The sequence below is a fragment of the Trichechus manatus genome, unplaced genomic scaffold, assembly GCF_000243295.1.
Source record: "Trichechus manatus latirostris isolate Lorelei unplaced genomic scaffold, TriManLat1.0 scaffold00049, whole genome shotgun sequence".
Classification (NCBI taxonomy): domain Eukaryota; kingdom Metazoa; phylum Chordata; class Mammalia; order Sirenia; family Trichechidae; genus Trichechus; species Trichechus manatus.
In genome coordinates this window covers 2637601-2651036 of record NW_004443985.1, presented here as the reverse complement: position 1 = coordinate 2651036, position 13436 = coordinate 2637601, and the positions used below count along the sequence as shown (strand labels likewise).

The 13436-nt window shown below is 46.4% G+C and overlaps 1 protein-coding gene across 1 annotated transcript in view; it reads left to right on the top strand.

Moving 5' to 3' along the window:
* The window catches only part of LOC101342329 (integrin alpha-9), a 234667-nt gene that overhangs the window by 34685 nt on the left and 186546 nt on the right, over positions 1-13436 (top strand). The window contains exons 7-8 of the mRNA XM_023732203.1: positions 7698-7827; positions 11676-11761. Of these exons, the coding sequence (XP_023587971.1) occupies positions 7698-7827; positions 11676-11761 (216 nt within the window). The remainder of the gene's footprint in view (positions 1-7697; positions 7828-11675; positions 11762-13436) is intronic.

The following is a 13436-nucleotide window of genomic DNA, read 5'->3' as shown; positions in this document are numbered from 1 at the left end:
CCTCCACCACCTCCACCACCTCCACCACCTCCACCACCTCCACCACCACCTCCAGTACCACCACCATGTCCATTACCATCACCACCACCTCCATTACCACCACCACCTCCATTACCACCACCACCTCCATTACCATCACCAGCACCACCACCACCACCTCCATTACCATCACCACCACCTCCATTACCATCACCACTGCCTCCATTACCAGCACCACCACTGCCTCAGTTACCACCATCGCATGGCAGATTAAAATCCAAACTCGGTATCTTAGCTGATGGGACTCCCTCCTTCACTTGCTCCATGACAGCAGAGAGCTGCAGGAGGGGGCATGACAGTGAGGGTGGAGGAAAGATGGATAGCACTGGTTTCCCGAGCTTTCCGAGCAGCAGTCCTTCTGAATTGTGGTCAGAAGTACCCACTGTGATTTAAAGTTGGAGTCCCTGGGTGGCACAGACAGTTACTAAGCACTCAACCAGTAACCAAAATATTAGCGGTTTGAGTCTACCCAGAGGTAGCTCGGAAGAAAGGCCTGGCGATCTGTTTCTGAAAAGTTACAGCCCTGAAAACCTTATGAAGCATGGTTCTACTGTGACACACATGGGGTCACCATGAGTTGGAGTTGACTTGATGGCAACTGATTTATTTAAAACTAAAAAGGTAAAATAGGGATTCAGCGTGTTGGAAGTGTAGCATCTAGTCCAGGAAGTAAAAGAAAAAAAGAAAATTTGGAAATTTTATTACCCTTCAAACCAATAAATGTGAGCTATATCTTCTGTGCGCCCAGCCCTCTTGTCTTCAGTACCTCTTACTGTGTGCAGTCCCTTGAGAGTCTTTTTTTTTAAATTATATTTTATTGTGTTTTCAGTGAGAGTTTACATAGCAGTTTAGGTTTCCATTCGACAGTGTCTACACAGGTTTTTCAGTGATGTTGGTTACATTCTTCACACTGCGGGAACATTCCTCATTGTTCCTGTTCTGCTTGGTCCCTGGGAGACACGTTTATGACAGTCCGCTCTCGGCCGAGTTCCATGCTAGGCCCTCAGAGTGGCACCTCCTGTCATCTTAACTGTTCAGGCCAAAAAAAAAAAAAAAAACCCATCTCTTTACCTCACCCCCACCACATCCAGTCCATCGGCAAGTCACTTTTCGTCTGATTTCAAAACACATCACAAAGGCATCCATTTCCCTTCACCTCTGCTGCACCCCAGGGGTCTAAGCTGCAGGTGTCTTGCTCCCGGTGCATTGCAGAGGCCTCCTGTCTTCCTGCTGCGCCCTTGCCTGCCGACAGTCTGCTGCAAAACGAGCTTTTAGAAATAGAAAAATACCCTGTTGATTCTTTGCTCAGAGCCTTCAGTGCCTTCCCATCACACTTAAAATAAATCTGATTCCTTCCCATGGCCCCCCAGACCCTACACGGTCTGCCTCGTTCCTACCTCTCTGGTCTCATCTGTTACCTGGCAGCCCCCTGCCCCCCGACTCACTGCACCCCAGCTACAGTGACTTTCCGCTGCAGCTTGCAGCACGCCTGACTCTTACCCACAGACCAGCACTGCGCTGGAGCCCACATATGTGGCTATCTGTGCGCAGGCGTACACGTGTCTTTAGGGGAGACACATACAGCAGAGGCATTGCTGGGTCAACGGTTGTCACCATTTGAATTTTGATACATGCTGGCAGTGGCACTGTAAAAAGCTTCCCAGCTGACGGTCCCCTCGCTTGTGGGTGGGTATCTATCCCCACATTCTCCCACCAACGCTCTACGTCTCTGCCATTTTATTTTTGGGAAAGAAGATAGCTCGTTTTATTTATGTCCCTTTTCCTGCATCTCAGTAGCCTTTTCAGATATTGGCCTTTTGTATTTATTTTTCTGGAAATCGCCTGTTTCTTTTCTTAGCACAATATATTGGTTTTTTGTTTGTTTTACTGATTTTTAGAAACTTGTTACATATTTTTGACACTAATCTCTTGTCCGTTATATGTGTTGTAAATGTTTTTCATCCAATGCCTTTTACTTGTCTGTTAAGTTTGATTATGGTGTCTTTATCATGTTTGCATTAAATACTCATATTTGGTCAAATCTACCAGTATTTTTCTCTCTGGATTCTACACTGCCCTCTTAGGAAGTCATCCTCACGCTAAGAATATGAAAATATCCACCTATATTTTCTTCTAATACTTCTGTATGGTTTTTGTATGGTTCATATGTATTTAATCCATTTGGAATTTGTTCTTGCATAGATTATGTAGTAGAAACTAACTACCTTGTTTTCCTAAATGTACGGTTGGCTGTTCTGATACCGCTTTTTTAGCCAATGGGAACAGGATTTGAAATACCATCCTACCTTATGCCAAGTTTACTCCCTTCTTCCGTCTCACTAAGCATTTAGATTGCGTAACTGCTATGGCTGTTGTTCTTCCAGCAAGGTCTAGTAAAGTTTGACTTGATCCAGAAGGCAGGGGAGAGCCCCTGTAAACTCATAAGCAGGGAACCAACATGGTGGATGGCATGTCGTAAAACACTGAGAGCCGTGTAAGCTCAGGTGACCAGAGGGGCAAGAGGACCTGGTTAAACTCCAGGCTGTGGGACCCACAGTGCTCAGCATGCGCTGGCTGGGCTCAGAGCAAACTGAAGTGGGGACATTGTGTGCAGGGTAGCAGGAGTGGGGTGGTGGCAGGAAGCGGGAAGGCGGCCCCTCTGACTGCCGCTCAGTCCTCTGACCCCCTGGCCAGTCTGGCTTCTGGCCTCCGCTTCAGTTCCCAGGCTCTTGACCTCCTTAAACACGAGTTCTTTGAACTCATTGCCTTGCTCATTTCTGGAACTCCATCTGTTTGAGGCTGAGCAGGAAATGGGTTGAAGGGGCCAGGCAGGCCCTCTCCCCTTGCCGCCCTCCTGCTGACCTTGGCACTTGGGCCTTGCCTTGGCTGTGAGCTGGTCGGCTCCCCTCAGAAGGCAGGCCGCTGCTTCCCGAGGGGGACATGCTTCTGTGGACTTCTGGACACGGCCGTGTTGCCCTGAGATATTCTGGCCATGGTGCTTGTCTGACCTGAAGGTCGGTGACCTGAGGTTATCAAAGCCCTTCAGATTATGGATACCACATGAATTTTAGCCCGTCACTGAGGGTGAGGGAGAGTTTCCTGGGAACGTTATGTTTTTTGTAGACTAGGATAACGAGGTGGTAGATAATTTCACAGCAGCAAGAGAAGACTTTGTTCCTGGTCTGCTTAGTTTAGGGGCCTTGTCTGTATGCCTGCTGGGTAGACAGGACCAACCCTGCGAGGTGCAAGCACCATTGTGGACATGTAGAGAAGACATTTGGGTGGAAGTGTGACCAGCATAGACTTCTGTTGCAGAACCCATGGACTCTTTGGTCCTGGTACTCATGCTGGCTTGTAGTGTACAGAGAAAGACCCACCCAGATACCCCAGGATCCCGGGAGATTCTGCTAATACACGCATCTCGGGCAAAGACCTGTGCTGTTTACTAATGGGATCCCACAAACATGATTTAGGCAGTGGGGGCCCTTGGCTTGTGGAGAAGCTTGCATTTATGTGTGTGACATTTGTGTGGGTTGTTCCTGGGTGGTGGGGAGCTGCGCTTGGATAACGTTTTCCTGGCACTTGTGAACAGCGCCAAAGGGCACGACCTTGTCTGTAGTGAACAGAAAAAGCCAAGCACAGGGGATTTTTAGAAGACACCATTTCCCTGACCCCTGTCCCCAGCCCCTGAGGGCTGCAGGCTCAGACTCAGTTTATTTAATTTAACTGAAGGGGCAGAGGCATTAACTCTGAGAGGAGATTTAAAAAAAAGAGCTATTGGTTTTCAAGGTTTTTGAGGAGAGGGATTTCTTTGTCTGCCCCTCTTTGTAATGTTTGAGAGAAGAGATGCAGGGACATACTGGACATACATGTATGATTTTTATACTGGATCAATCTAGATCAGGAGCTGGTGGGTCAGTGGTAGAATTCTCGCCTTCCGTGTGGGACTCCCAGGTTCGATTCCTGGCCAGTGCACCTCATGCACAGCCACCACCTGTCTGTCAGTGGAGGCTTGTGTGTTGCTATGATGCTGAACAGATTTCAGTGGAGTTTCCAGACTAAAACAGACTAGGAAGAAAGGCCTGGCAGTCTTCCAAAAAATCAGCCAGTGAAACCCTGTGGATGACAGTGGTCCAATCCACATGATGGGAATGGTGCAAGACCAGGGCACGTTTCATTCCGTTGGGGTCGCCATGAGTCGGGGCTGGCTGGGTGGCAGCTAACAACAGCAGCAAGCCAGGTCCGAGAGCGGCGTATCAACCGCCCCGTGTCCCGAAGAGCCTTTCCAGGCCTGTGTGGATGCTCGCAGCTTTGGCTTATAAAGCGCTGCAGATGGAGAAAGCTCTATCCTATGTATAGAACCAGTTCTGAGGCTGTCGCTCATGGTGTTCCACGCCCTTTGTGTTTGCACGTTGATTGCAAATTCCGTTCCCAGCTCAAGGCCAGGAAAACGTCTCTCCTGGGATGGCCGGCTCAAGTGCCTTCCTCACAGCCTTCTAGAGCTCGCACAGCCCCTTACGTAGAACAGATGAGTGTAAGAGGAGTGAATGAATGAGTGCACCGCCATGTTTTCCCTGAGAAGAGTTCTGGGGGCAGAAAGTGATAGATTTTTATAAAACAGCGGTACACCTTTTAGAATCCCTGGCTTATCAGCAGCTTCCTTCACAGGGGGTAGGGTCTTGGAACCTTCAAATGCAGCCTTCATCAGCGGTCATTCCTGGGCCACCCCTTCCTGAATTATCCAAAGTAGATTGTTCAGGCGGAATCCTGTGGCTTTTCTCCAGCCTGTGCTCATACCCCGCTCTTTGGTTAGGGTTCTTCCCCCAGACTGACCACAGAATGCATGCTGTTCGGAGCATTGTCCCGCCGCTGTCACTGCCAGCAGAGTCTTGCCTTCTTTCCCGCATGCTCTCTGCCCTTCTCCCTCATCTTCTCTTTACTTGTTTTTGGCTTTTGCAGGCACTTGTGCCCTGGGAATTCAGCTGTGACTTTATGAATTGTCCTCAGAACCTCAGAATTTTTGTGACAGGATCTAGCTTCCAGGGACTTATCAGAAACCACAGCTCATGACAGTATGTGAAGCCAGCTCTGCCTGGAAAGATCTGATTCTGAAATAGAGCAATGTGTGGGGGACCCTTGGGCCACAGGAGGGCTTGCTGTGTTCAGTGACAAGAGGCACACCCCACATGCTGCCCTGACCTCCAGCGAGCCTGTGTGACCTGCCCCTGTGGAGCTTTATGCACAGCTGAAGGGTCTTCTGTTAGAAATTGTGTTCATTTTAGGCCTTTTGGATAGAAATTGTCCTAAAATGTCATGTACATGTCTGTGCTGCTTTACCCGACAGTGTCCTACAGAGGGACTTTACTTACCTCTGTGTCTATCACTACCTCAAATACGTAGCAGTAGGCATGCAATAAATATTGTTGAGTGAAAAATTAATAGTTTTGTTTTAAGAATTACTTTTATGATCTCATTGCAGTTTACTTTAGAAAATACAGATAAGCAAAGGGAAGACTTTCCTATAATCCTGTCACCCAGTACAAAAAAAATAAACATCTTGGGGCATATCCTCCTGGTGCCTGTCTGCCTGGATGTTTGTTTTCTTTTATAAAACATGGTCACAGAGTGCGTATGGATTGGCGCATCCTTTTCTTTTACAAAACATGGTCATAGAGTGCGTATGGATTGGCGCATCCTTTTTCACTCAATAGCATGTTCTGACTGTTGCTCAAGCCCATTGGATCATCTTCTGTAGTATTTTTAATGTTTCCTGAAATTCTGTTGAATGGATGTTCCATGATTTACACTCCCTCTTGTTAGACATTTAAGTCATTTCCAGCTTTTATTACCACGGTTATTTTGTATCTTCATGTGGGTAAAACCATGCAGGTATCCATGCAGACGTCCTTGGGCAGTTGAATCATGTTGTGCTCTTAGAATTGTCACCGGGATTGGTCACTGGATGGTTTTATAGCACCAGCATGCTCTCAGCCCTGTTGAGGGATGCAGGACCATCGCCTCTAAGCTGAGTGCTGAAGACTGCTGTGTCTTTTGTGTTCTTGTGTTTGCTTTTACGAGTAGTAGTACTGTGCTGCCTGTGGTCCCTTCACCTTCCAGTCTTTGTCCTTCCTTTAGTTGACCTCTCTGTTCTTTTGTTTCTGTTGTTCCAAGTTTGCAGTGGGCTGTAGTGGTCAATAAACCAAGCTTTAGAACTATTCCTTAGAAGAGGGTCTCGAGTGAGGACTGGAGAGCATATCTTTGGTTTATTAGTGTAAGCTTTTTTTTTTAAATTGTGATTTTATGTATACAGACATACATAACATCTGCCATTTTAACCATTAAAAAAATAATACTGTGTTTGGTGAAGGTTTATACAGTAGGTTAGGTTCCCATTCAACAATTTCTACACAAATTGTTCAGTGACGTTGGGTACATTCTTCACAACGCATGGACATTCTCATTATTTCCATTCTGGTTGTTCTGTTTCCGTTAATCTAGCTTCCCTGCCCCTTTGTATTCTCACCTTTGTTATAAAGTAATTCGTGACCATTTAGTCTCATATCTTAAAGGAGCATAGTACTTAAATGGGTAATATATGTATGTATTTTTTGAGCCAATGTTATTATCTACAAGGTGACCTCGGGTTAGTTTTGGTTCAAGGTTTGAAAAGTATCTCAGGGCCGTATTCTCAGGGAGTCCTTCAGTCTCAATCAGTCCAGTACGTCTATTTTTTTAAAAAGGAATGTGAGGTTCTATTGCACGTTTTTCTCCCATTCTATCAGGGTCCAATTTTCCTCCGTGGCGCTGATCAGAACAGCTGGTAGTGGTTCATTTTAACCATTTTTCTGTGTAAAATGCAGCGCATCAATTACATCTGCAGTGTGTGCCACTGTCACCACTGTCTGTTCCCAAACTTTTCATCACCCCAAAAGAAACTCTGCACCCATTAAACAGTCCCTCCCCAGTCCCCCCTCTTCCCAGCTGCTGGTAACTTCTGATCTGCCTTCTGTCTCTATGAGTTGTCTGTTCTGGGTATTTCGGGTGAGTGGGATTATACAGTATCTGCCCTTTCGTGTCTGGCTTGTTTCACTCAGCATACTATTTTCAGGGTCCACCCATGTCGTGGTCTGGATCAGAACTCCATTCCTTTTTATGACTCAGTAGTGTTCCATTGTGAGTGTGAGGGTTTTGCAAAGCGAATTTTGGACACTGTATCCTTGGGCTGCGTTTCAGGAAGATGGAGCTGCCCAGTGGTGGGACTGGAGTCCCGGCTAGGTGAGGGGTTACTGTCTACCATGGGCATGGTTCCCAGAAATGCTGTGTTGGAGGATAATGTCAGACGTTTTCCATTCCTTGTTTCATCCTGGTGGAAATGTGTGCAGCCTCACCAGTGGATAGGACAGGGACCTGGTGTGTGACTCACTCTGTCACCTTGTTTGGTGCCTTTGCCTCTTCAGTCCTAAGATTTCCATGTGTACAGTAGATTCCGTAATGTCATGGAATCTGGTCATGTATTTTTTTTTTTTTTTGGCTGAGCTGGAAAAGTCCTTGGTGGAGTATCTCTAATTCTGAGTTCTGCTGTGCTGTGACTGTGGTTCTTGTGCACCCTCTGCCCCTCTTCAGTGCTCTTTCCTGTAACTTGGATTTCTTGTTGGTAGGAGCTGGTGGTGATGGGTGCCCCAGGGTCATTCTATTGGGCTGGGACGGTCAAGGTGCTGAACCTTACAGACAACACCTATTTCAAACTGAACGACGAGGTGATCATGAACAGGCGGTACACTTACCTGGGTGAGTACCTTGGGGAGATGACAGGTAAGAAGGGGAATGGGAGAGGTTACTACCCAGTTCGTGAATTGCTGTTTTACTGGTGGAAAGAAGAGTTGGTTGGCTTTTTCATCTACTGTTGTAATTAGTTACAGTTTTAACCATGACGTCTTAACTTCTAGCCCCACACACAGAAGGTAGAGAGGGAAAAAAACCAAGGGGGCCAAATCAGACTGTGTGATTTGAAAAGCCAACATTTGACCCTCCAGGGAAGCAAACATTTTATTTTTTTATTTTTTAGCAATTACTCAGATTCAGATGGTCAGATGCAAAATGATTACAATTGAATCCTAATTTTCCATGAGCATCCCTTTCCCTTTGGAGGAAGTTTCTGCTTCCTGGTTGCAAATAGATATAATAGGAACCAGAAATTATCATGACAGAGGGCAACCTAAGCTGAAGTTTAATTAAAGACTAAGAAAAGTTTCTCTTATTTTCTCAACTCTTTTAATCTTCTGGGAAGAAGGTAATCACAATTTAGTTTAGCAGCCAGCAGGCAAGGATGATGCCAGGACAAGGCCATTTCTATTTAGGAGTAGAGATAGGCTGTCTTTTCTTGTGTAGATGACAATTACAAGACTCTTTTCTTTAATCCATGCCCTAAATGCTATAATTCAGAACTGAAAATGAAGCTAAATTCAGCGAGGCCTAATGATGAGAAAGAGACATCGATGGTTCCGTGGTAAATTTATCACCTTCCATGCAGGAGACCCAGGTTCAATTCCTGGCCAGTGCACCTTACGCACAGCCACCACCTGTCTGTCACTGGAGGGTTGTGTGTTGCTATGATGCTGAACAGATTTCAGTAGAGCTTCCAGATGAAGGTGGACTAAGAAAGCCCTGGCAATCGACTTCCAAAAATCAGCAAAAGAAAATCCTATAGATCACCGTGGGCCTATCTGCAACCAGGCATGAGGATGACGCAGGACCGGGCGGTGCTTCATTCCGTTGTGCGTGGGGTTGCCATGAGTTGGGGGATGACGTGACGACAGCTGACAACAACCACAACCACAGCAACAACAATGTTGAGAAAACAGTACACCATCACTCTCCTTATACATGATTTAAATTATAATAAATAGTTATATTCTATCACTTAAAAATATAATTTCCTTGAATAATACTAGAGAAATATTTACTTCCATGTCAGGGGAAGCCACTGACCTTTTGCATAGAGATTCACTGGGAATTTCTGACTCACTTTTCCCCGCTACACGTTTTTGGCTCAGTAGCACAGACCCAGTGATATTTTTACACTGAGGCTTTGGGGTGTCTGCTGCCCTGCTTTCTCAGCTCCTTATGCTTTTATTTAATATTTAATCTATGTCAGACCCCTGGTGGTGCAGTGGTTAAGAGCTATGGCTGCTAACCAACATGTTGGCAGTTCGACTCCACCAGCTGCTCCTTGGAAACCCTATGGGGCAGATCTACTCTGCCCTGTGGGGTCGCTGAGTCAGAATCGACTTGACAGCAATAGGGTTAATCTGTGCTAGGCTCTGTATCTTATTTCTTTTAGTTCTTGAAACAACTTAATGAGGTAGCTATCATCATCATCATCATCATCATCATCATCATCATCATCATCATCATCATCACTATCATCACTACTTTATAGGTAAAGAGACTGATGTACGAAGAAGTTATATAACTTGTCAAGGTCACATGGCTTGTAAAGTTGGGCTTGCAAGCTATGATTTCGGAGCTGAGTGCAGATGCTGAGCTGCCTCACCTGTGTGTGGCTGAGATGCTCCCCTCACTGGTGGTGACCCCTCAGTAGGCTAGGAGCACCTCGAAGATGGAGAGATTGTCTCACATTCCAAGACTTGGTAGAGTGCCTGGTGCATAATGGGGACTCAGCACATTATTACTGAATTAGAGAATGAAGGGAAGGCAGAAGAGAACCCAGTGTGGACAATGGTTTTAGGGTCTAGGATAGGTCTTTGGACCTTAGGGCCCATGGTTTCTCCCTGTATACAAAATGGAGGCCCTTATCTGCTGCAAGGATTAGCGAGGACGATTTGAGGCTTTGATATTACTCATAATGCTTGTAGGCAATATGAGCCCCTGTCTGAAAGAAATCAGTCCCGTGATGAATAAGAATTGACCACAACATGATGTCACCACAAAACTCAAACTTCTTATAGGCACGGCCATTAGGGTGATGGCAAGGTTGGGGAATGTATGACAGCCTTACAGGGTTTTCAGGGGTCCCTGGGCGGTGCAGATAGTTAACATGTCCACTGCTAACCGAAAGGCTGGCACTTTGAGACGACCCAGCAGCTGCTTAAAAGGCAGGCCTGGCAATCTACTTCTGGAAAAAAAAAAAAAACCACGCCACTGAAAACCCTATGGAGCACAATTCTCCTCTGACCCACATGGCATCGCCATGAGTTAGAATCAACTCGACAGCAGCTATATTTTTGGCAGGGTTTCTGCTGATCAGAGGAGAACTTTCAGTCTGGTAGCAAGGCTCTCAGAAAGCAGGAGACATTCCAACTAAGAACATACAACCTTTCCCTTTGTTTCGTTTCTAGATTCTTCTTGCATCTTGGTTCTTTGACCAACCATCCATCCATCTGTCCGTCCATCCACCCATCCATTCATCCATCCATCAATCCATCCATCCTCCATTCATCCTTCCATCCATCCATCCATCCACCCATCATCCACCCATCTGTTCATCCATCCATCCATCCATCATCTATCCATCCATCCACTCATCCATCCATCTATCCATCCTCCATCCACCCATCTATCCATCCTTCATCCATCCATCTATTCATCCTCCATCCATCCATCTATCCATCCACCATCCATCCCTTCATCCATCCATCTGTCCGTCCTCCATCCATCCATCCACTATCAGCTTCTTTCTTAGGGGGGTGTATGGCATAATGGTTAACAGCAGGGGCTTTGGAGACACACAGATTGGATTTCAATCTTACTGTGTGATCTTGGGCGTGTTGTTTAACCACCTTTAGTCCCAGTTTCCACATGGAAGTAATAATGGGAAATGGAAGTAAAAAGGAAGTAATCATAATAATACCTTCCTCATAGATCTGTGAGGTTAAAAGAGAAAATGACACCCAAAGACATACACAAAAATATCTGTAGCAGCTTTATTCATAACAAGCGCAAACTGGAAACAACCCAAATGCCCAACAACAGGAGAATAAATAAAGATATTATGCTATATTCACGCAATGGAACACTGCTCAGCAATAGGAAGAAATGAGCTACTACTCAACAACATGGATGAATGTCTCACATGTTATCTTGAGTGAAGTTGTAGGACAGACAAATCTAATATATAGCAATAGAAATCAGAATAGTGGCTGCCTGTGGTGGGTATTGACTGGGAAAGGGCATGAGGGAACCTTTTGGAGTTATGGTTATGGATACGTTTATATTTATTTTCTTCATCTGAGTGGTGGTTGCAGGTATGTACACGTGTACACGTTCATCAAACTCTGTGCTTCACTTGTGTGTACTTTACTGTATGAAAATGATCTCTTAAACAGGATAACAGATATAGAGTATTTATCACCAGACCTGTCCCAAACAGGACACTCAGAAAGCACCGTTTCTGCCTTGATGTCCTTGCGAACATGCCTTTTTGTGAGATGGGCCATTTCAGTATGAGAAGACTGATAGGTGCCATTTGTTCCCTGATAGTTTGTGTTCTGGGAATAACTGGAACATAGTTGCTCAGTCGGGGGACGTGCTTGAGAAGCGTTTTCCTCTGATGGATCTTTTTCTCTCCCTGCCCCCACCCCTCCACTCCACCCTCGGCTCCCACCCACCCTGTTCAGGTTACGCGGTGACTGCCGGTCACTTCTCTCACCCGTCCGCCACCGACGTGGTAGGGGGTGCTCCGCAGGATGAAGGCATCGGAAAGGTGAGGAGGAAGGTGTATGGAATAGCATGGGTCAGGCGGAAGAGGGGAATGTGCTGCCGCTGTTGTAGAAGTTTGCCAGCTTGCTTTGATCTGAATGTTCTCCGGGGTGGCTGGCGGGTAAGTGCTGACGTAATGAGGAACTCCCTGACCGTCTCCTTGCAACCACTGTTAAGAGTTTACTTTGGCAGCTTAATCGGAGTGTGAGTACTACCCTCAGGCCTCTTCATTCTTTGTACATTCTCATCTGAGGTTTTCTACACTGACTCTGTGTGTGTGTGTGTGTGTGTGTGTGTGTGTGTGTGTGTGTGTGTTTGTGTGTGTGTGTGATTTTTTAAGACTGACACCATGGCACCCACCAAAGGAATGACATCCAGGGCCTCCAACTTCAAATCCCCCTTCCCCTAGTCCCTTCCCAAGTTTGACTTTGACTTAATGGAGCCAAGTCCAATCCTAGGTCTTTGGGGCTTTATGTTATACCTAGATTCTCATTTTTATTTCCCCAATGTTTTAGAAGCAGCATTGGGTTCCCAAGGCTGGTTTAGCCCAAAGGCTGGGCTATGTGAAATATGTGGGCCTGGCTTTCCCTAGTGCAGGGGTTAAGAACTTGGCTGCTAATCAAATGGTCGGCAGTTGGGATCCACCAGCCACTCCTTGAAAACCCTATGGGGCAGTTCTACTCTGTTCTGTAGGGTCGCTATGAGTCAGAATTGACTTGATGGCAATGCATTTTTGGGGGGGGGGGGGGCGGGTGAGGAGCTTTCCCTAAAGTATTCTCTCCAGAGTGCAGAAAAGACCTCATGGATGTAGAGCTAATCTGAATCCCTTCTGGAATTGTGACCTCTAAAGAGCCTTGGTGGCACAGTGGTTAATAGCTTAGCTGCTAACCAAAAGGTCGGCAGTTTGGGTCCACCAGCTGCTCCTTGGAAACCCTATGGGGCAGTTCTACTCTATCCTATAGGGTCGCTGTGAGTTGGAGTCGAACTGATGGACAGGTTTGGGTTTCTGGTTTGGTAAGAGGACTGAAGTGTGAACAGCTATGCTTGTTCGTTCTTTAGCTTCAAGGTACAGGCAACCCAGACTGAGTAGGTCCAATGAGTGAAGAATTTGCATTCCTCACAAACTCTCCAGCTTGTCTGATGGGAAAGCCTGAACAGAGGAGTAATCTTTGGATCTGAGCCCTCAGAGATGGTCATGACAGAGTCTGACCCTATCTCCTGGGGCGCAGCGAAGTGGAGTCTGGATTCTGGAAAGGCCCAGATGGCCTGAGACCATTGTTAATTGGAGCCTTCAGCCAGTATGTCAATATGATGAGGGAGCTAAGAAGCCATCCAGCTGACTAGGCTTGACTGCGATACGTTCATAAGACTCAGTTCCCTGGTTCCTCCTGGGCAGGAGTTAGGACCTGCTGTGCACATTTCTGGAGTCCGTGGGTGGAGCAAACAGTTATTGTGCTTATCTGCTAACCAAAAGGTTGGAGGTTCGAGTTCGCCCAGAGGCGCCTTGGAAGAAATGCCTGGTGATCTACTTCCATTGAAAACTCTGTGGAGCGTAGTTCTACTCTGACACACATGGGGTTGCCATGAATTGGGGCCACCATGATTTGGGACCACCATGAGTTGGGATCATCATGAGTTGGGGTCTCCATGAGTTGGGGCCACCATGAGTTGGGATCTCC